Source organism: Lepidochelys olivacea (genome assembly GCF_965140295.1).
Source record: "Lepidochelys olivacea isolate rLepOli2 genome assembly, chromosome: 13".
Classification (NCBI taxonomy): Eukaryota; Metazoa; Chordata; order Testudines; family Cheloniidae; genus Lepidochelys; species Lepidochelys olivacea.
Genome location: NC_140423.1, coordinates 21341145 through 21364957, shown reverse-complemented (window position 1 = coordinate 21364957; position 23813 = coordinate 21341145). Strand labels below are relative to the sequence as shown.

Below are 23813 nucleotides of genomic sequence, written 5' to 3'. Positions count from 1 at the left end.
AGCTTCCCTGTGCCAGGACCCCCCCCATCCCCTCCAGCCTTAAGCAGTACAGCTTTGGCTGGCTGGCCTGTGACTCTTAAGGGGGGGATAGGAGGGGGGCTTTCCCAGAGCCGATTTGGATAGGGGGAAGAAGGAAAGCTGCCCCGTCTGTCTCCCTTTCACCCAGTCCCACAGGTGCCTTCCCCTCCAGCCTCTCACTTGCATGCCACCTTGTTGCCCTCCCCCCCTGCCCCCGGCACATGTGGCTGTGTGTGAAGATGATTGATACCCACCCAGGGCTTTCCTGCTAGAAGAGGCCCTCTGTGGACCTGAGCGAAGCAGAGACCCCACGCCCCAGGCAAGGTAACAGCGTGCCGAGGGGAGGGGGTTAGGGCTCCAGAGGGAACGGGTCTGGTGTCTCTTTAAGAGGCTGATCTCTGGCTTCTCTGCCCTGCTTTGTTTTACACGAAGGCTGGGAGGGGACGGGCTGAGGGGGAAGAGTGTACCACGTCTCCCAGCTCACTCGCCGCATGGCACTTCCCCCAAGGGGGGCACATTACACGGGAGGCAGCCAGCCAGGGGCGGAGAACCCGAGGCCAGGAAGGAACGGGAGCGCGAACCCGCAGCCATTGATCTGCTCTCTGCCCCCCCGGGAGCCCCATATTTCAGGCCCCCCGGCTCTGTGTGTGGGGGGGGTGTCCTTTTCCTAATGCACGTGTTGGAGCTGGAGGGGCTGGAATAATCCCCGCTGCGGCTGGTGGGTGAAATTGACACAAAAGAGCCTTGGAGGGTGAAACTGAGGCAGGCAGCTGGATTTTTCAGCCATTTCTTGCTGAGCTCTCGGGAGATCTGATCCGTCTCCGATCGATGCAGAGAGAGACTCGCCAGCTGCGGGGGTGGGAAGCCAGTGCGTGTGTGTGGCGGCGTGCGGGGGACGGGCTGTAACCGGGGGCCCCGAACAAAAGGCAAGTCGGGCCACAAAGTAACCTCCCCCCCCCCCCCCCCCCCGCACGCGCTCTTTGCAACCCAGTCTTGCTGGAGGAGCCAGGCTCTTCGGGAATGCTTTGTGTCTGGCTGCTTTCGCTTTGGGCTCCGCTCGGGAAGGAGGAAAAAAATGGTGCATGATTCAAACCGGGAGAGAGGCGATTTTCTGCTGCCTGGGGGGGAGTGAAAAGCGGAGGGCTGGGGGAACAAGCGATCGGTTTGTGCTTTTGCCCTTCTAGCCTCCCTCCCCCCCATATAAACACTCATTCCCCCCCCCCCGTAGGAAGGGGCGATTCTTGCCCGGCGAGCCATGAACTGAAGCTGCTTCTTGGATTGTTTGTGTTTCAAGTCTTCCAAGCGCCACAAGTGAGCTGCAGATCCCTTGTGTTTGGAAATCTCGCCGCGTTTGGGGAAGGAGGCGGCGGAGGGGCGCTATGGCGTCTGGCTTTTCCAATGGACCCTGCGTCCAGACCGAAGCGGAGGTGGTTCACCTCTGCAGGAGCCTGGAAGTTGGCACCGTGATGACTTTGTTTTACTCTAAGAAATCGCAGAGGCCGGAGAGGAAAACTTTCCAGGTGAAGCTAGAAACCAGGCAGATCACTTGGAGCAGAGGGTCGGAGAAAATAGAAGGAGCGAGTAAGTGGATTCGTCTTTCTGTCTGTCTGTCTTTTTTTAAACAACACTGACCACTGTTGCCTCTGATTCCCCAAACATCCGAATATGAATACGGATTGGCAGTCTTGTGGTGCATGGAGGTGAGGCTGGCCCTGTGACGGGCTGTGTTTTGGCTAAGCGAGGATCTCTGCAAAACAGATGCAGCAGTGGAAGTTTCCCTAAGGCAATAAACTAACCAGTTTATTTTAAAAATCGCCTGACCGTTTTTCTCCTGTTTCCACTACTGGTATGGAAGTGGTAATGCTACCCAAACCTGGATCTAAAACTGCCACCTACATTTCTACCTCGCTCCAGGTTCGGTCCTCTTGCCCATCCGGAATCACACTTATTCAGTTTTAGTATAAACACTTATTTCTCTCGGAGGAAGAAGTACATCTGTCTTAATCATCTGGTAATTCATCTGTTTTGGCCCATTTTATTTTGTCTCCCTCCGCCACCCCACCTCCTAAAACTTCAAACTGCAAGAGAAAAATAGATTTCCTGTTTCCTCAGGATTCAAAACTAAACGTATTGTTAATCCATTCTTGCTGCTGTAATGTAGTGTATCTCAGTTCTCATGGTCCGAGTACCTGAATGTTTGGGGGGGGGGGGCGGGATTAAAGTGAAGTTTAAATTTTTGTGTTTTACTTGCGAGAGCAAATGATCCAAAAAGTCTGAAGTCTTTGGAGCTAAATTGGGTTATTTAACCTCCTGACCCACTTTTATCAAGTTGGATCCCCCCCGCACCCTACCATCTTTGATTTGTGTGTTAGTTGTGTGGGAATCACACTCCATGTACATACACACTCCTTTTGTTATCAGTGCCTGCTTACGAGGACAGCAGTCTAGCCACTTAAATGACTCTTAACTGTCTGTAGACCGAATTTTTATCTTAAAGCCATTAATTAGTTGGCTGCTTTGTTTACTCTGGTATTTAAAGTTGTGGACAGAGTTGGTAGGTCCAGCCCTGATTTTGATCACTACAGTGAGGTCAGACCTGAAGCAATGGAGGGCTGGAGAGAGAGATTTCAGTGCCAAATAGGGGTGAAGAAATTAACGTTGTGGGTAGTGACTCTTCTGCTGCTTTTCATTTTCCTTGAGCTTGATAACAATCTGCAAAACAAGAAAGCTTGTCTTGTCAAATAAGCTATTGAGTGACCAGTTTCTCTCTCTCTTGCAGGCACATAAGCAGATGTTGTCACAGCTGGGTGGTGGATTGATGAGTTCTAATCCTCTTGTAAACTGTGCTAACTAAACTGTGACATACTAATATAATTATAGCCAGTAATATTATATGGCTAGTGCTCTGATGTGCATTAGCTTGTAGGGGCTGTAGTCTGGTATGAACTTGGTTCCAGTAAGAACGGTGCCTGTAGGCTAGGTCTAAAGTCACGGCTGCATCCTTTGTATCTGTCCTTGCAATGTTTGTAGTACGAACTGGGCATCAATATTGAATTCTAAAGGAGAGTGGCTCTCTCCTGTCTCCTTCGTGAAACAGCGTGATAATTGATAAGGTATCTGGTTTCTGCTTCCTTGAGACAATTCTGTCTGCAAGTTAACCACCTGCTATTTGATCAGTTTGCATGGCTCATAAGTAAAGAGTGGTGTATGTTAGTCTTTAGATGGGTGCCATAAAAATCAGACACTAAATAGCACTCTAGAATGCTGGATATTTATTTGACTTTCATCTTGGTAAATGACTGCAAAAAGTTAGGATAAGGTTGGAGTCTGTGACAAACCCCCTCCCCCATGAAATATTTACTAACAGCACCTCTATATCTGAGGATAGCTAAGCTCTGTAAAACATCTTTACAGAAGGCAACCCAATAGTTTAAACCCCTCTTCTGTTTTTACATGTAGGACCTGAGGCATGAGAGAAGAACACTTCCTTTTTTCCATTTGTTTCCTTTGTGCATTTGACAACACTTTGTGTGTAGTGGGCCTCAGGGTTTGGTCCTGATCTTGCAAGCTGCTTTGTGTAGGCAGACCCATAAGCAGACCTGTTTGCTGGTTCAGGACCTTAGTCAGTTTTCCTTGGCGTTTGATGTGGCTCTTTAACACAAGGACAAGAATGAGAAAAGCATAGGAAATAGTGCACGTAAACCCACAAAGACTAGTAGGGGGCTCAGGTATTGGGGTCAAACCGGAAACTACTTTTAACTTCTTTCCAAGTTGCTCAGGGCCCTTTTTAATTAAGTCCTATAACCCCACGTGAGGCGAGTAAATATTATCCCTATTTTGCAAGAGGAAACAGGGACTGAAACACGCACAGTGACTTACGCAAGGTCTGGTCTGTTTTACACAGATTCTTATATTGCCCTTGTCACCCTATATATTAGTGCCTTCCGATGATGCATCGAGCGTCATGACTAACTTGTACAATGAGTCTGTGACAGACCCAAGGGTTGTCCCAAGCGCATGTGTTAGCCACTAGATCACAGTTCCTCCTCGCAGCTTATTGTGATTCTGTCTTGATGCCCAAAACACAGAGGTTTGAAACATTTAATATTGCCACAGGAGTCTTCAGTGGAGCTGCTTTTCCTGCAGGACCAAGGGAGGGCAAGCAGCGCCTGTTCCCGTTTGTTAGGCTAATGCCTTATGAAAGGAGACGAGTCTCTGGAGGGCTGGAGCCCTGCGGCCTCTCCTCGCCAAAAGCGTTAGGGGTGTAAGTGAAATCTAAGCAACACGTTGGCTCTGTAACAGGGAGGGCAGCATGTTAAGATGTATTAGCACAATAAAGGGAGTTGGGCAATAGGTACATCCCCTGATTCCCCTTCTCTGTCACATCCAACATAATCTGCTGCTCTTCACTTTCGAGGCCCTTCACGGCCTATCCCCACCGTACCTATCGTCCCTCGTTCCCTTTCGAGTTGGTGGTGCTTGGCCCACGCTGCCAGCCTCCAGTTATACTTGCAAACAGGCACCTGCGCGCTTTCTCCTGTGCTGCCCCATGCACTTGGGAGGTGCTCTCCATAAACGTTGCAGAGCTCCCTCATTATCCCCCCTCACATCCCTCCTCAAAAATCCCCTTTGCCGTGATGCCTACAAGCTCTTTGGGCTGCTGGTGTGCTGAGACCCCTGCCTGTCATGCTGACCAGTATTGGCTCATCCTTTCCTCGTACCCGCACCTGTCGGTATCCATATGTTGTCTCTTATCTCACACTTAGACTGTGAGCTCTTTGGGGCAGGGACTGTCTTTTTTTTTTTCCTTTCTCTGTACAGCACCTAGCACAGTGGGGTCCTGATCAATGACTGGGGCTCCTACTGCAATACAAATAATAAATGTTGGAGGTAAGGTTGGTTAATAGAGATGAGGGAGGGTAGAGTTTAACTGCAACAGTTAGAGCTGATGGTGGGATGTGATTTCCCACTTCAGAGAGAAGACTAGAAAGGGAAGTGTTAGGCGGAAATAGACATGACAGGTTCCTGACTGAAAAGGGCTGAGTTGTTCAGTTCTGTGCAGAGATAGTTCAGGCGGCTGAAGCAATTGTAAAAGAGAGCCGGATGATGTCTTGTTTCAATAGCATCTTCCATCTGGTGCATCACAAGAGGACTTACAGACTCTGCATGTCCAGGGATCGCTGGACTCGCCGCAGAAATGCAGCTTCTCTGGGGTGGAATATGCCAGGCTTTCTGTAGTGCACAGTCACAGTGCTGGGGATCCTTACCTAATTTCATGCTGGAATTTGCAAAGGGGCCCAAGGGAGTTAGGTGCACATCTCCTGTTGACTTTAACACTATGTTACATTTTTCCTTAACTGTGTCCAATGAATTTTTATTTTATTGCCTTGGTCCAGTAGACAGGTTTGTTTGCTTTAAGCAAGTAGGTAAAACAGTGAGGGACTGACTGTCCATGAGAATTCTTCCCCTTCTAATGACAATATGTTATCTAGAGTTTCAAGATCTAGAGTATGTTAAAGTTTCCAGGATTTTTCAGATTTTTGAGGCCCCAGTCTTGCAAAGATGTGGGCACTTGATTAAACGCCTACATAGAAGTAATGCCATTGACTTTGAAGAGACTATTCATGTATGAATTTAAGCAGGGGCACAATAAGTCTTTGAAGGATTGGGGTCCAAGCTAGACCATTTGCTGTTCGATAACAAATTTCCTTCCGCTCCTTTGGGAAAGAAAGAATTTTTTTTTTCAGAGTGGCTAAGCACCTGTAGCTCCCATTGCATTCAGTGGCCTCTGAGATTCAGGGCACTTACATTTAGGCACCTAAATATAGAATTAGGTGCCTGAAATGTGGAAGGCCTTAATTCCTTTCCCTGTAGACATTTGAGTTTGATAGGTAAAGCTGGGAAACCCCTCCCCACACACACACTCTCCCAGGAACCAAGCTGGGGTGGGTAACAGACAAATGACTTGTAGGAAAGTGGGGGCTCGTAACGGTGCTGGGAACTCAGCACGGATGGGAGTGGTGCAAATAGCACAGCTGTATTGTGCTTTTGCTCAGGTCCCATTCTCTCACACCAGGCTGCTGTGTAAGGCTTTCCAGGGGTGGCAGTTTTAGCAGCTTGCTCGTCTTTCCGGCTGGCTCAGCAGCTGACTTTGAGGCCATGACCTCCAGTCAGGAGCGGGCCTTGCACCTTTGGCTGAAGAAAGGGCCTGACCATTGGTGGTCATTCACATATGTAGCACTCTTAGCTCTGGGGTCCTCCCCTAGTACCAGCTGGGTTATATTCTGCCTCCCCAAGCTTCTCTGGTAGTTGTGTTTGTCACTGTTCCTGTTCTGCCCTGAGCTCTGCAGAGTTGTGACACTCTCTTAGTTTTGTTCCACTGTAGAGGTGGCGGCATTTCCCTCCTGGTTGAAGTGCTCTTTTAGGGCCCAGTCCTGTGCGGCATTGAGCGTACTTATGGGTGCAGTGTGTTCTCAGTATGTCACAAGAACAGGGCCTGAGTGTGCTTTCAGGTATTCTGAGGCGAATGGCGCTATGTGAACCTGAGCTAGCAGGCCAACTCTCTTAAACGTGGTGCCTGGAGTTAGGCTCATAAATCCCTATTTAGTCATGTATGTAAAAGTGGCCTGACTTTCAAAGGTGCTCAGCACTCTTACTCAGGTGCCTAAATGTAGTCTGGATTTGATTGCCAATTAACTGGAGACAGCTAACCTGTTTGTAAAGGCTGGAGTGGAGAACTCCGCATGTCTGTGGCTGACCCAAGGCTAAGAATGCACCACAGCCGCGGATGCAGCCTGTCAGCACCCTCTTCCCCAAATTCCATCTGCTTGCCTCCACCATGGACAGACTGGACTTCCCCACATGCCACCTTTTGCACAGTCCTGTGAAACTACATACGGGAGGTTTGGGGAAGGGCGTGCAGGGAGGCTGGAGTCCTGTGGGGGCAGAGTTAAGGCTACTGTGCTAATGGAGAGGTGGATGTCTGGATGGGGAGTAGAGGATACGTATTGCTGGTACCCAAAACTCTTCATTTCCTTGCTTTGTAGGTTTTGCGTTAGATATATTACATAAAGAGCAACCTTAACTGACCCTCAGTTTTGGTGGTGTTAATTGCCCAGGTGTGGGCTTTGTTTAGTTAACCTCTCTGACAAAGAAACAGTTTCTTTCAGGCAGAAAAGGATTTTCAACCAGCTGGGCTCTGAGGAAGAATCTTTTCTGTGTGGGAGGAGCCATTGCTGATCCTGCTGTTAACCGTTCAGTTAGCTCCAGAGAGCTGCCCCTCTTGATGAAGGTCAGAATCCACTGACAGGAGCTGGATCAAACTTCTCAAACAAAAAACCTTTTAATTTGCAAAATGGTGGCTCCCCTTTCCAAAAATGAGAGATTCTGCAAACAGGCCATTTATCAATAAATATTTTTTTCAGCTAAAATAACTCAGCTAGCTCTAGTCATTACCAAACACTGCGTTCTCGATGAGCAACTTCACACAAGATCCTGGTAATTATGAAATTGTTCATTCAATCCAGGACAAACTCCTCCACAGCCTCTCAGAGATCATGGTCTATGATAGATCAGCCCTTGATACTTCCTAATAGAGCTGGTCATAAAAAAAATGGTTGTCAGCCCATCGTGGTGTATAAGGCTGTCTGTTACGATGAAGAACTCTTACTTCTTCATTCTTTGTGTTAATCAATGCAGACCCCACATTACTCCCACCAAGTGCATGTTTTTAGCTAGCTGCCATTTGTAACTTTTTAATCTGTAGGGGCTCCAAAATCATAACTTGGAATGTGAAACTTTAATTTTTTTGGCCATTTTTTAATCAATGAGTTTGTCGTGAAACTCCTTGGAAAATTCAAGGTTTGTTCCGAGATTCAGCTGAATTTGGAGCAGATAAATTTATTTTTCTGTAAAAGAAACAGGATGATCTCCTGCTTTAAGTGTAATGAGACTAGTCCCAAGTGGGTCATATCAGTTTGGGGAGGATCAGTGTCATAGTCTGAGCCCCAGCTGTGTGCAAAACATTACAAGAACTATATACATTTTTGAAATAATGTGACTTTTAGGGGGCCTATATCTCAGGAGCCCCTTGCTCAAACAAATCCAGATTTAGACCACTCACCCTACCTTGGATCCCCATGAAGAATAGCAATTTTTGAGACAATCTGAGAAAAAATGTAGATTTCAGAGCACTGTTAAACAGCGAGTCTTGGTATTAACCTCGCCCACTGTAAACAGAACCCAGCCTCAACTCAACAATGGCTCCTCCAGAGTGAGAAATATAAACCACCTCCCTTCTCTGTACAGATGCTCCACTTTGCTGTTTGTGCAACATGTATCTTATCCCATGCGGTTCATGAAGCTGCTACCAGCTATTTGTCAGATGGCAAAGGTGACAAGGTGCTGCTTTGTTTGTGGTGGGTAACGAAGGCTCACAAAAAAAAGTTTGGTTTTTTTTGGTGGCGGGAGGTTCTGCCTGTCTTTTTACCTTAAGTGTCGAGTGTAAATGATCTGGTCACCCCTGGTTTTGCTGGAGGTCTCTGATATTATTTGAAGGGGTGAGAGCGGTATTTCCATCTTTACCGAACAGATCTTTTCTCCTTACCGCTTAGTGAGGTGTTTGTGTTTAAATGTGGGTGAGCAAAGAACTCTCGTCTCCTCAAAAGAAAAAAAAACAACAACATGGAAACGGTCTGATTAAAAGCTACTTCCCCTCTCAGTCAGATTCCGCTTGCTTGTCTGCTGTGTCCTCATCCTGCTACTTTTTCTTGTCCTCCATCAAGTCTTTCGGGAAGAACAGGCTAGACAAGACTTGTTTTCGAAAAGCCCTTCAAAAACAACCTCCCTCCCGTCCATCTTTCAGGCCTTCTCTAGATACCCTAGAGAGGCCAAGAAGGGACGCAGGCTTTCCTTCTGCGGGTTGCCTTTCAGGGAAGAGAGAGACCTGTGTTACGTGTGCAACCAGCACCGTTGCTCTGCCCACTGCATGCCTGTTCTGTTGGTCTCGTCCCTGGCTCCTGGGTGATTGAGTTGTAAAGCGCCAGTTTTAATTTCTAAGCCCTGCTGGCTGAGAAGGGTTGCAGTGGGCCCCATGCGGCGGGGATCAAAGTCTTATTAGCTGTGCGGTCCCTGTCACTTTACTTCCAGTTTTCCAGGGCTGATGCAAATAAGATTTATGTTTGTTCAATTCTGCCGTGTGGAAACTTGCAGTCTTGCCTGTCAGATACGTGAACGTGGTAGTAAATGTAACCTGAATGAACTGGGTTTGAAATGCTGGCCTGCCTCTCTCTCTCTCTCTTTTGCATTGATTGTTTTAGTACCTTATGTTTCGGTCGGGAGTTTTGCAGTAGGTTTAGTTTTTACAGCCTTAAACAGTCTTGGATCCCTGCACCAGTCATCTGAGTCACTGTGTGACCTCTTCACTGCTTTGTGCCTTAGCTTCTTCATCTGTAGAATGGGAACAGTAACTCTCTATCTGTGCCAACAGACTGGCGTGGTTACCGAATAACTCTGAAGTGCTTTGAGAACCTCAGGGCGAAGGACAGAGTATACTAATGCCATGTGCCTAGTGGTATTCTTCCTTATATTACTTAACCCCCCCCAAAGGCAGATAAAAAAGCCTCATTGGTATTTTTCAGCTGGGAGATGGACGTAGTGAGGAGTGACTTGTCCTCCTCAAGTCTGTGGCAGAGATCTGGAACCCAGAGTACCGAATATGATAGAAAAAACGTGGCCAATGGTCTGTTCTCAAAGCTGCTTGGAACTAATGGAATCTCCAAAATTCTAGGAACAAGAGCTTTGCGGTTGAGGGGAAGAGAGAGGGTTCTTGGGACTCCACAGAAGTATTCCAGTTCATGCCGATTGCTGCAGCGCATTCCTTGCCCTGGGTGAAACAGACGATATGACCGTTTTACAGAATGAAACACACCATTGGGCAGGGAGACTTGGTGGGGTGGAGGGGAAATCCTTTATGCGGCTGCTGTATCCTTTGGGGTCTCCTGGAGTCGCCAGTAAGAGAGAGACTGAATCTTTTCTCTACACCAGAGAGAAACTATATCAAACAACATAAAATGGAATTAAAAAAAAATAAATCTCTGCTTTGGCCACATGGGTTTTGTTCTCAGCTGTGCTACTTTGTGCTACAGTCATGTCTGTCCATGCTAAGCAGGATCTGGATAGGTTAGTGCCTGCTAATTCGCAACTGGAAGCCAAGTAGCCCTCTTCTCTCCGATCCACAGCCCCAGCACCAGACTGGTGTGGCATTGTGTCACAGGTGCCATCTTTCAGCTGAGATGTAAAACCTGAGGTCCTGACCACTTGTGGTTGTTAAAGATCCCATTGGCAGAGCAGGTATGTTCTGGCCAAACTCCAGGTTGGCAGTTAATGTCCTGGACATTGATGGTTTCCTGTGGATGCGCTCATGGAATTTCCATTGGCATTCTTCTTTCTCTCCATTTGCTTAGGGTTGCTGTGTGCCATTGAACAGGTGCTATGTTTTTCCCCTCCTCTCCAAGCCACTCTGTGTGCTCCTGGCACCCGTTAGCTAGCAGCACTGTGATCACGAGCTGCATGGCGATTGCTAGCGGCCACGTGGGATTTTTTTCAAAGCACGCTGAAAACATTGTTAGCAGCCTGGGTTGCAGATGATCGATGTGAGCATGTAACTGGATCTCTCTGTGGCAAAGCAAGACATCACTTAGGCTAAAACTGGGGCATTAGAAATCCTGGTGCCTGTATCATCCGGTCCATAAAACATTGCTGAAGGGAGCCAGAAACCTGCCTGCCAGATGAATAATCTGATGATACGTGGCTGTTGCCATTCCCCAAACTGTGTGGTAACAAACTCAGGATGCAGTGAAGCCCGTCAGTCAAAGGGAGCATCACAAACCATCTCCTTGCAGAAGTCTGGATTTAATTACAGGTCAAATAAAGCTGCACTGGAGTCCCTGGGGATGCAATAAAGCGCTCACGTGGGACAGCGGGGTTGCCTGTAGGACATAGGCTTAGTGCACTTGTCACACTAAGTTTTCACATCTTAGCTCTTTAGAAAGTAAGGCAGGACCTGTTGCAAAGGTCAAACTGGGGGGAGACCCATGGGAGCCTGTCATGTCTGTTGGAGAAGGTGTCTGGCTCTCATTTTGCTGCAGCAGAAAGCATCCGCATGTAAATGAGTTGACCAAACCCTGTTGTCAAACCGAAGGGAAGCAGCATCCTGAGATTGTGTCTTGTCGGGGGGAGGATTTTTCCAAAGGACCCATGAGATTCAGGAGTACAAGTCCTATTGGAAGTCAGCAGGGCTCGTGCTCCTCAGTCCTTTCAGTGCTTTTGAACATCTCTCCCTAAAACAAGCTTGGAACGTTTAGGGGGAAGCTTTTGTTTATTAAGTAAAAACCTGATCATGCCAGTGTGTGTGTCGAGTGTTCGTGACTTTCTGGAGGAGGACAGGGAAAAAGAGAATGTGTTGGGGGGGCGAGGAGGAGAAGTCGCACATGCACAGACTCTCACGCAGCATGATTTGTACTGGCAAATGAAAAATACTCTCAAAACCCTGTGGCCATCGAAGACCTCCACGCAGATGTGCATGAGTCAATCTTCTTAGCACATCTCTCTGTGTTTGGGATGTCTGTTATCACTTTCTCAACCTTTTGGCTAGGATCACGTGTAGTACCAGTTTAATATCTAAAACGTTCTTTATCTCGTGTCTGTGTCCTGCATTGCATGCAAGTGAAGGCGAAGATCTCATAGTTTCCTCTGTTGCTTCCCTGATTCTGTTCCATGAACATGTTGCCCACAGATGAATTGGCAAGTGGAGCAGGAGCGCTGCTGTGCTGACTAGCTATGCAAAGGATAGAGGCCTCTGAGAGAGGTGCAGGGGGATTGGCCATTCTGAAAAAAAGTATAAGTAGGGCTGGTCAATAATTTTCGATCCAAACTTTTTTTGATCGAAAATTGGGTTTTTGATTAAATGAATTTTTCCGGGACAAGCATTTGTTTCTGCAGAAAGCTTCAAGATTTTGTTGCAAATGTTGTCTTTAGGGTGTCACCAAAAATTAGCAACTTTCTGCAGGGGAAAAAAACATTTTCTGGCCCGCTCTAAGTGGGAACTCAGTCTTCCTTGCATTCCTTATTTGTATAGCTGAGGTGCCGGTGGCTGAACTGCATCAGGATGTGTTTTCTCTCTCTCCTTCTGTCCCTCGAAGTGGCTCTAGAGATCTGGAGTGCCAACTTTGCAACATTTTATCCTGCTATTTAGCACATGCAGTGCGTCAAAATAGGAGCGTTCCATTGGCAGAATTCCAGAGGACCGAACTGATCAGTCCATAGTGCGAGGTGGCTTTGCAGAGAGAGATCCGCTCCTGAAAAGGTCCGAGGGTCAGATTCTCGGCTGATGTAAACTGGCACAGCTCTGCCAAAGTCAACATAGCTGTGCAAAAATATATGGCCCGTTGTCTTAATAAACAGTCTTATTTGTGAAAAGGAAAAGTCCACAGTGGATATAAATTGCTTCTCAACCTCCGTATCTGGTAAATGTGTGGTTGGCAGACCTTCAGAGAAGACATGGATGAGTCTTTCAAGTGAACCGAGATTTGTGTAGAACTTCCCCACATTGAAACAGGCCCTAGTTTTTCTCTAGCTCAGTGATGAGGTTTTTGTGGGTGCAATTATCACTTCATTAAATGAAGCCCCTTCCTCCCCCCCAATGTGCTTGGCACATAACAGGTAAAAAGACACACCTCTCTGCTCCACAGAGTTTATTGTCCAAGCCTGCAACTGGGTTTGTGCAGCCACAACGTTGTGTTCAGATAGAGCTGGCTGGCAAAACTGGGGCCTCGGTGAACAACATTTCCCCGGAGAAGTGGGGGCAGGAAATGGCTTAAATGTGGTTTGCTGATACCTCCCCCACCACTGCACACCAGACACGCTTCTGTTTAATAATAGGTTCAGTTTTTTAAAGTGATTTTTGGTGCTGTGTGGGGACTTGGGAGGACCCTCGTTAATCAAGGCTCTGCCAGTGCCTCTCAGTCTCGCCCCACAGCTGTCTGGACTGTCCCTCACACACAGGCAGACAGATATCTAGTTATCCGCAGAACGTACAAACGCTACCTCCTCGGTGGGCAGAGCCTCCCCAAACACGTCACCCCCATGTCCCCATCCCTCCTCTGGCTCCCAGCCCGCTGCTGTTTCAGTTTAAGCCTTGGTCCTGAGCTTCAAAGCCATCAGCAGGGCGAGGAACCCGTTGTGTTTGCGACCGTGTCTCCATCCACTGCAACAGCTGTACTTGTCTCGCTGCCAGCCTCACAAGGCTGATGCAGATAGAGCACAAGGAAGATGCAGATAAAGTGTTCTTAGGCAAGGAGAGTCTGTTGTGGGAGGAGCACAACCTGCCATTGCACCTGGGTCCTGACCTGCTGCAGCCCCATTTATAATCCAGTACCACCCCGTTCCCAGCTCTGTCAGTGGCCTCTGCAGTCCTGACCTGCATCACCCCTTACGGTCCAGTCGTAGGCCTGTGCTAAGAATATCAGTTGTGCTAGAATCTGTGGTGACTTCTGTGCCTCTGTGTCCACTAGGGGCTCGGTTTAGAGATGCATCTTCAGTTGTGGTCTGAACAGGGTTTGAGCTGTGGCTGTCAGAGGCTGGAAAGAGGTAACTTGGGTCCTGTTTGCAGGGGTTTGAGGGAGAAATTGCTTAGCACTCTGTTTCAGCAGAGCATCTATTTGTGTAAGGGCAGAAAGGAACCAACTACTGCAAAAGTCTGCTTTGGCTTAAAAATAGAAGCTGACCAGCCCGGCTGTACCATAATCTCCTTGGCCTAAATTAGAGGGCACAGTTAGTTGCATCTTAAAGTGGACCCTTCAGATTCGTGGTCGCTTCAGTTCCATTAAAGGAAATCAATATTCTCCCACTGGGAGGGATAAAATGTTAAACACCCAGCTGTGTCACATACCTCCCCCACTTCATGTCCAGGCTGTGCAGAGACCAAGCTGTCTTCATCAGTCCCCTTCCCTGGTCTCTGCTCGTCAACACGTCTTGATTTCCAAGCTGATGCTAGCAGGTTTGGTTCCTGTTAAAGGCTATTTAATTTCCCTGCACTTCTCCTCCCTGAAAGGATTTCTCTTGGTCTGGGATTGGCAAGACATCAAGGCAGATTGCTGGGTCACTCTGATCTCAATGGGGAGATACTGGTTAGAGGCCGTTGTTTGAGTGGCTTTTTCCTGTTTACATGCTGGGTGAGGTGCCGGGTGATGATCAAAAGCCATGCGTGTGGTTGTCATGTTCTTCCTCTTCCCCCACTTCTGTGCCCTTGTCCTTTGTTTTCCTTAGGCAATATCTAGTATCAGTTTATCAGTGAATCTTAAAATCTCGGCATTTACTAGGTCACTTGTTTGTGTTGTATCTACTTATAATTGCTCCTCTCCTGTTTCGTACTGTTGCTGTGTTTCTGAGCTGGCCTCCGCCTTGGTCTATGACCTTGAGCAAGTCACGCAACTTTCTCTGTGCCTGGTTCCCCCCCTTTAAAGTGGACAGGACATTACTACCTCACGAGGATGAGGGGAGGCTTTGTTTGGGCGGTGCTAGGGCACTAGCTCAGGACAGGTGCCACGGTATCTGTGAGAAGCTTCAGTTACTTCAAGGACATAATGGATCAAAGGTTTCAGAGTAGCAGCCGTGTTAGTCTGTATTCGCAAAAAGAAAAGGAGGACTTGTGGCACCTTAGAGACTAACCAATTTATTAGAGCATGAGCTTTCGTGAGCTACAGCTCACTTCTGATGTGAGCTGTAGCTCACGAAAGCTTATGCTCTAATAAATCGGTTAGTCTCTAAGGTGCCACAAGTCCTCCTTTTCTTTTTTCATAATGGATCAAAGGTTCACATTCTGCCCTCGGATCTTAGTGGCTGCCGCGCTTGTGCGTCTGAGGGCAGAACTCGCCTCTAAATTGTTTTTTCAGCCAATATCTGTTTCACAGGCTTGCTCTAAAGTCTCAGCATCGTTCATTGTATTGATTCTCATGCCTTTGTAGGCTAGATCGGTGGTTCTCAAACCTTGTCCACCTGCAATTTAGAAAACACCCTGGGTTCTTATTGTAACCCACCCCGATTTCACAACCCTCTGTGTCGAGCAAGGATTGGGGTTTTGATAAGGAAGTATGACACTGTTGGTGGTTTTGGAGGGTGAGATGTTGGCTGGAGTATTAAGGGGAGCGTAGCACCCACAAACGCCTCCCTGCCTAGCCCGTGGCTCTGGGGACAGTGCCACATTGAGGGGCTGCTCTGCCTTTTGGAGCGCCGCTTCCCTTCCCTTTGACTACAACTGAGCATTGTGCAGCCGAGGGTGCGGTGAGGTGGGGGATCAGGGCAGAGGGTGGGGGTGAAGAGGTATCAGGCGAGAGAGAGAGCAAGAGTGAGGGGACAAACCCAGAAGCTCCTGTTGGTGCGACCTGGCAGTTTGAGAAGCCCTGGTCGCAGGGGCAGGGGCTGGGAGTCAGGACCCTGACTTGCTGCGTGACCTAGCCAAGTCACGCAGAGGGGCCTGGCGAGCTCAAAATCCAGTTGGTCTCAAAACAAGAATTTAAAAGTAGTTTCAGGCCCTACACCTGTCCCTGAGCCGCTTCTGATCCCAAAGCGTCAGGAGTGTTGGAGTTTGCTCAGTTGCTGTCCATGGCTTGGCAAGATGCCCGTTAAGTGTCAGAATTTATTCCTGTTCTTTACTTACTGTCCTTTTCCCCACTCATTGGACTGTTTTTCCTTTCCTGACTTCTCGCTTTTCTTCCTTATCACCGATCGTCTTCCTGCATCGTGTTCAACGTCTTGCCCTGCCTCTCCCCTTGCAGTACCTGCTCTGGGGACAGACGGATTCATTCTCCCGGGCTATCTCTTTCTGCACTAAATTAATCTCTCCACCCAAAAAAACCCAAAACAAAACGATGAACCAAAATCCTATCCGAGCTGCTTTTAAAGGCACTGATGCCTGGAGCTGCTGTCATGACTTCCTAATTAGTATCACCATGGTCCCAGCGTTGACGCCTCTCCCACGCCTTTGACCAGCCCCAGAGTATTTCCGCAGAGGCATAGCTGGCATGCTCCCGATGTCTCTTCTCCCAGTTGTTGAATTGTACAGCCCCATCCCCATCCCGTTAATGCCAAGTGCTGTGTTGCTAGTGGACCGTGGGCCTCTAGCTGTGTGAAGGTGTTACTGTCTGCAGTCTGGTTTCCTGGGCTCTGGAGAGAGCGGTGCCGCTCCTTGGTGTCAGTTCCTGGAATCAAACCTGGTGCTTCGGTTTCTTTTCCCTCCCCACCCCGCTGCCCCTCAGTCCCAACCCCCTTGAATGCTGAGATAAAGAGCTGCATCAGAGTCACTCTATTGATCAGTCTTTGTCCTCTGCAGGACCTTTCCGATCTTGTTACCGTCGCACCATCTGCTCTGGAGAATGACGCAGGGCTGCTGGAGGGGTGGCGAGATTGTGGTACTCACAAATCCTTGGCTGCTGCTTTTCCTCGGTTTTATTTTTTTCCCTCCAAAATGATGATCTTTCTGGGAAAGGAGGAAGGGAGGGGGTCGAGGATGAAGGCTTCAAGTACAGTGCGGAAGAGCTCACCTTGGCCCGCTCGCCGACCCTTCCAGCAGCCCCAGGACTTCTGCTGGATCCCACTTCCATTTAAGTTAGGGAAAGTTTTCACTGCTGACGTGAGTGGCAGCAGGATCAAGCCCATGCTGCTTATTTATGGTGCCAGATGGACAGTCCCAGAGGACTGAAGTGCTCTGTGCAGCCACAGGATGGCAGGTACCAGTGCAGGCCTCCCTGCATTGCCTTAAACCTGGTCCGGAGGGACTGTCTCCAGGTCTACGTCGGCTCTGGCAAAATTTAGCCCCATCATTCACAATTGGGGCAGTCCCTCTAGTAGCGGGAGCGATGAATGCTGTAGCATACACGGGGCTCTTGTCTGGTGCTTTTACCACTTCGTTGCCCAACTGTGCAAGTCTAGCTGCCAGGGTGGTCAAAATGCCACTGCCCTTTCTACACTGCAGCTTCCACCGTTGCTGACCCCAGGAGAGCTGCACTAGGGGAGAACGACGATGTGTTTCCCCTAGTGTCGCCAGAGCCTAGAAATGACCGGGCTAATCAGTTCCCGGGTCTCTGTTGAGCTGGGTGAAAGCTGTATCAATGTTCAGCGAGAATTCACTCACTTCTGTACTATTTATTTACTTAGGAAGCTTTAACAGCTTTACAAATCCTTGCCATGTAAATATCAGAAACAAAACAGTAACCATTAGGGGCATGCATGGGGTTGGGTGGGGGGAGCGCAAGCAGGGGCATCCCGCAATAATTGGCGGGGGCACAGAGCTCCTCCGCCTCCCTGGGGCCGTGGCAGGGGCCCAGAACATGCCCCTCCAAAAGCAGTCAAATTTAAATTGCTGCGCACGCCCCTGGTAGCCATTACAACAGGGAGCTTTTGTGCAAAGAGACCTTACACAGGAATATTGTCAGCAGGTCTCTCTGTGTATCATATTGCACCTATGTTGTTTCTAGTGATTTTATGAAATTGAGTGAAAGCTCTGATTACATGTATTTAACAGACCAGGCACATCTCTTAAATGTTTTTTTTAAAAAAGCAAAACTTGCAGGTGTTCTGGGTTATTTTATTTTTTTGCAACGATTCACTCACTTTTTTTAAGCACTGCCACTTTGTCTATGATTATCCCCCCTCTCATGTTCACTCACCATGAATTTTCTGGCGGGAGCATTTGTGGAGACAGCAAATCTTAAGCGAGCACTGAAGAGTGTTTGTAGGAGAACAAATTTCAAATACCTCCTTGCCCCAGAAACCTCCCCTTGTACCAGTTCATCCAATCGGGGAATGGAACCATAGCATATGCCTTATTAAGAAGAGCTTGAGTTTCCTGTATGGAGTATTCATGATGACATGCCTCCAAACAAGACTGAGAACTAGTCAGAGAGTAACTTCAAGTAAACACATTAGAGGAAAAATCATCAGATGAACAGGAAAATTCCTTGAATAAATTATTTGCCACAAACTACCTATAGTTCTACTGCTAAGTCTGCCAATTGGCCTCAGTCCTGGTGGTGGGTTTTGTGGAAAGTCTCAACTCTCTCTCATGTCACGTGCACATATATATATACCTATATATATTCCATTTAAATGTAATATTTTCTGTAGTCCCTATACAGCATTTTACATCTTCAAAGTGCTTTAACCCTTCTAGCTTCCCCTTGAGGCAGGTAAACGAGTATTGTCCCAAATGGGGAAACTGAGTAAGGGAAGTGAAGTCAGGTGCTTAAGGACACCAGGTTTTGGTAGAGGAGCTGGGCTTATGACTCGGAGGTCCTGGCTCCTAGTCCTGGTGTCTAGTGCAGCTGTACAAAACAAACTCCAGCCTCTTACAATCTAGGACACAGGCCCTGCTTGCTTGCTTTTTTAAACAAGGGTTTTAGGGCACTTCCTGGTTTGATGCTTTTTTGTGGTGTGTTTCTATTCCACTAGCACTGAAATGCCCTAGCAAAGACTGAAGGTATGTCATGCTCGGTGCTGAGAGGCAGTCCCCATCTCAAAGAGCTTACATTGTAAAGTAGGCAGGACAGATGGAGATGGGGAGGGGCAGCAGAGGCACCGGGAGGGGATAGTCACCCAGCACGGTCAGTGGCAGAGCTAGGACTTAGAGCCCAGGTCCCCTGACTCCCAGGCCGGTGCCATATTCACTAGCTCATGCTGTCTCCCAGCCACTTGGCCCTACTCTCCGAGTCCAGCCGGAAGAGCTACAAAAGCTAGGTAGTAGATACTACCGCGGGGGGCGGGGGGGTTCTCCCATCGTGTAGTTCATCCGCTTCCCCAGGAGGCAGCAGCTAGGTCGATGGAAGAATTCTTCCAATGACCTAGTGCTGTCTACATGCGGCCGTAGGTCAGCTTAACGACGCTGCTCAGGGGTGTGAATTATTCACGCCCTTGAGCGATGTGCTTATGCTCTCCTAATTTCCTAGTGTCGACCTGGTCACAGTCTTGGCCTTTTGACCCTGAGACAAGAGTGACGGAAACGCCCAGCTCTCTTCAGAGTAGCTGCCTGTGTGTACGGTCCCTGTCCTTTTACTTCCTTTGCTTCGGGCTTCACATGGGCTTAATGAAAGCTTGTCATCATTCAGGTTCTTGGGTCACCTAGTCACTCAGAGGCAGCCTGATAAGGGTTTGCCTATTAGCCCTGCAGAAAAGCAGGTTATTTGGAAAGGAATTTTGTAAATTTCTCTGTAGGAAAGGAGTGATCGCTGAGGAGGTTCTCTGCCTCCTACCCTCTCCTGGGCCCATGGCACACGCATGCTGATCCAAGCCAGTTCATGGGTGGGGGGGGATGCATGGAATTGGACTATAAGACGATCTCCTCTCTCCCGAGCCTCCTGTGAACAGTTCTCTCCCCTTGTACCATGTTATAAACTGGAATGAAAAAGGATCCTCCGCTCTGAGGAGCTGAGTCATGTGGTTTGCAATCGGTAGTCAGCCCCTTCAGAAAAAAATCCCTCCTCCGTCCCTTTCCTGAGCTGCATATCTAACTGGGAACGCTGTCTCTAGGGCTGGACGTGCACTGGGTGAATGCTGTATGTGGGGGCGGGGCACGTGGAGTCAGGGCAAAAGGAGAGGAAGATCCTTTTCTGAGCACCCTCTCCTCCCACTTGAAGCCTTCTCTAAATGCCTGTTGCGTGTGACAGCTGGCTTCGGTTAGCAGGGATCATAAACTGTTTGTCTGTCCTTGCATCACGTGTTTCAGTTTGTTTGACAATGATTTGTGCAGGTGGTGGGGGGGGGGGGGACCGAGTGCTGGAGTGTACAAGACACAGAGCACATGAGCCAGAGATGAAGCTGAGGCAGCAACATCTCGAGATTAAGGCAGGAAATAGCAGTACCCACAGCGAAGCCACACGGAGCACCTTATGCGCTTACGGCACGGGGGAGCGTACCCCACGTGCTGCCTACATTGCTCTTCTCACAGCTGGCCTGCACCGCACTTGACAGGGGTTGGGAACAAAGGGCTGGTTCCCAGGTACAGTGTTTCTGCTAGAGGGACGCTGCCATTGCCTGGATATGCAAAACATCGTAGGAGCCTAAAAGTCAAGACCCTGCCCCGTAGACATCTTTTGTTCTGTACTGCCTGGCAGATATTTATTAGCAAGGGATTCAAGCCTTTGTGTTCAGATCTAGATCCAGACTGGGACATTCCCAGAGTTCAGGGTGAGTGGGGAACTCTGGTGTTCCAGGTTGGTCCCATCTCGAGTATCTTATGGTATTTGCATAGCACCTTCCATCCCAAAGGCATATACCTGCACACACTGTGTATGCGTCCACTTCTGGGGTGGGGCTAAGAGGACTATAACAGCCATCTAACTGCACACGTCAACCAAATACACTAGCTTAGAGCAAACGCTGATTTGTTTTCTGATGGCTCCATTAATAGAACTCCTACTGGGTACAAATCTGCCGGCCTTATTCATGTTGTGAATGCAAGAAGTCCAAGTGTAATCTATTTATGTACCTGGCATCCCTCATAGTAGTATTAGTGCCACGATTAATGTATTTATCTTCACAATACCTGTGTGATCTTAGGACAGTGGTTTTCAACCTTTTTTCATTTGCGAGCCCCTAAAACATTTCGAATGGAGGTGCGGACCCCTTTGGAAATCTTAGACATAGTCTGCGGAACCCTGGGGCCCACGGACCACAAGTTGAAAGCCACTGAGCTTGGGAAATATTGTGCTCCCTCTTTTTACAGATGGAGAACGGAGGCCCAGAGAGATTGTGACTTGCCTAGGGTCGTACTGGAATCCTGCGACAGAGGTGGCAGCTGAACCTGGGTTTCCTGAGTCCGTGCTATTGCTTGTGCATTAAGTTAGAGTGGCAGAATCTGACCGTCCGTTCAGGAGAGCACTCGTGTTACTGGGGACAGTGCTGGGATGGTTATTCAACTGCAGAACAGAAGGGGGAGCTTGTCCATTGCATTGCACTAAAATAGCAGCTTTTCCTTGTTAATTTTTATTTCTCCTTGAAGGGGGAAGGATTGCTGGGTTTGGGGCTTTGCAGACACTAGAATCCAGAGATAACTTCCTCTTAGCGGTATCTCTCACCCAGGAAGAACAAGGATGTGTGGGGCCTCAACTGGGTTACTCTTGCCCCTGTTTAATAAACCAGACAGCTAACAACAGGGGGGCTGGAACAATTTGTATCGTGGGGGTGCTGAGAGCAATTGAAGCAAACTGTAAACCCTGTATAGGATGGAAACCACTTCAAACCAGGGGGTGCAGGAGCACCTCCAGCATCTATGGCTAACCATATGGATATGCTTTTCCTTGAGAAACTCAATAGCACTGGTGAACCAAAAAATGCTGAAGACTGGTAGGGGAATAGGTGTAGTGCTGGTGAGGAAGCGGTAACCCCAGTGCTTTCTAATCCTCCATCTGCAAGCTATGGATTAATTATTTTTTGAATTAGATCTCTGTTATTCCGGCACTGCCTGATTTACGGTGGCGGAAGGTGCGCAGAGTTTGGAGGTTGAGCTATTGTAGCTTTTAAAACCATGTAAATGTTCGTGGGGGAGACGTGATCCCCATCTTTAAAAATCTGATTCAAAAGCTCTCCACTCTGGTTTATAATACGTGCTGAGGTTATTTCTCTCTTTATTTTGAATGAGATGGAAAAGGTAGGTCGTGGTGCCTCATGGCTATTAAAGATCTTACAACACTTTTCTTAAGAGCAGTGATGTTAATTCCAGCATCCTAGCCAAATTCAGAATCAAGTAGTCACTGCCTACCTAAATTCCCTTTGCAGTTACAGTTGGATGTGGTATTCTTTACTTCCTGACCTGGGCCGCTGTTCAGTGTTGCTGAACACATCTTCTGCCTTCTACCCCAGAGGTGGCTGCATGGTGGGTCACTTATGCATAGATAGTACACAGGCTGCAAAGCCCCTGGGAATCTCTGCAGATGGAAGGGGCTATGTCAATGTGAGATGATGGTAATATAGGGCTCAATACTGCAAGGTACTAAGCACTCTGGCCCAGCCAAGCAAAACATGTAAGCACATGCTTGACTTCAGGTAAACGGTTCCACTGAAGTCATGTGTGGAGTGTTTTCCAGGAGGTGGGTGATTTTGTCTAATGTAAGGAATTGGCGTAAGCTAACTTGATACAAGGACAGATGTGATCAGTTTTAAGTGTCTCCATACAGGGGTTTGAACCTAGCTTTATGATATTGCTCTAAAATCTGATTTTTAGTTCAACTGGTGCATCTTTCATGTATAGACAAGGCCCATATGTCTGACATGTCAGACTTCTAATGAAGCATCACCCAGAAAACTGCAACATTCCCTTTTCCACACACACCCTGTTAACGCTAACTGAGGAGAAACTTACCACTGGGTTAATTATTTGTTCCTCTTATTTCTACCAAAATATATTTCAAACCATACCACATTTTTATTTTCTTTCTCACTTCATGGTCCTTCCCAGGAGATTGTCTTTCAAATCAACCTGTCAAGCTATGGGGAAATTTTAAAATTAACATGCAGTCAGTGCTTTGGTTGAATGTGGGGTGTCCTAAAAGGTTCAGATGTTGTGTACCTGGACATCTTTGTATCATGGAGATTATGTGCCGGTTGGAAGAGTTTTAAATTTGAAATAACTTTAAGGACGATACAGTTTTCTTGCAACCAGAGATTGATTTTAGAAGGGGTACAAGGGGAAGACTGGGATAAGCTAATTCCTTCTAATTAAACCCACTTTAAGTGGTGGGTGATATTTCATAGGTAGGGCCCTTTGTTTTCGGTTTTTATTTTATTTAATTTTCCCCAGGAATTTATCCATGTTTAATACTACAACAGCCAAAAAGGTGCAAATCTGTGCAAAAAAGTTATTAATTTTTCTGGATAAATATTGGGGTTTATTTTGGTGGATGGAAGGACGGGGGGAAAGTGTTCAGTAGATGAATGCTTTGATGAGTGGAAGTCAATGTAGTTTGCTGCAGAACTAAAATAGAACTCAAAACACAATGCCACCTCTGAGTTTAAGAAAACAATATTTCTAATCCCAAATAAAACTTTTCCTTTGAATGACCAGTTTACTGTTGTAGACTTAGAACTATTAGCCTATAAATATTTACATTTAATAATTGGGCCTCACCATTTGCAGCATAAACACTCAACTTTGTCCTTTTCTCCTGTTTGTGTTTTTTTTAAACTTTTGAATACTTCCTTGTGTTCTGACACGTAGTCTGAGACAGATTTTCGTTTTCTTCCCGTTTTAGTGTGTCAAAACTTTAAACTGTTATCTGCGAGCTGCTTGAAATGTGGGCGTGAGATTCATCAGCACGTTCAGACGGGCACTCACTTCAGAGCTTGCGTGCCTGCCTGTTTGTTTGTTGTGTGTATCTTCTAGACTAATACACAGCCTTACTTCAACAGGCAGCTTTGCATATGCAGAGACTAACGTATTATCGTAACACATAGAGCTCATGTAATGTATCGTATTTTCCTAATAAAACAAGTTATTTTTTATATATAGAATGATACAGAAGTAGGGTAAAAATCGGGGAAAAAATCCCCATAATACTTTTTTGTAAAACCCGGGATTTTTTCAGTCAAAATTGGTTTAGACTGAAAACGACGGGGCTTATTCGTGGGTGACAGAATTTTGGGTTACAAGTTCAGTGCACAATTATATAACGAGATTGAGTTTGCCAGTTTCTATTCAATCTGTATCCATGATGGATTCTCTCTTTTAGAGATCCATTCCAGTACTGGTC

At 47.4% G+C, this 23813-nt stretch overlaps 1 protein-coding gene across 6 annotated transcripts in view; it reads left to right on the top strand.

The window, feature by feature from the left end:
• The first annotated feature begins 475 nt into the window (after positions 1–475).
• PLCG1 (phospholipase C gamma 1) overlaps positions 476–23813 on the top strand; it is a 95727-nt gene continuing 72389 nt past the window's right edge. For 2 of the 6 annotated variants that reach the window (XM_084646307.1, XM_084646306.1), the window contains exon 1: positions 986–1599. In XM_084646307.1, the coding sequence (XP_084502433.1) occupies positions 1398–1599 (202 nt within the window). In that variant the 5' untranslated portion in view covers positions 986–1397. Of the gene's footprint in view, positions 737–985; positions 1600–23813 lie in introns of those variants that run through there. The other 4 variants (XM_084646305.1, XM_084646302.1, XM_084646304.1 and 1 more) reach the window with 3 other exon arrangements.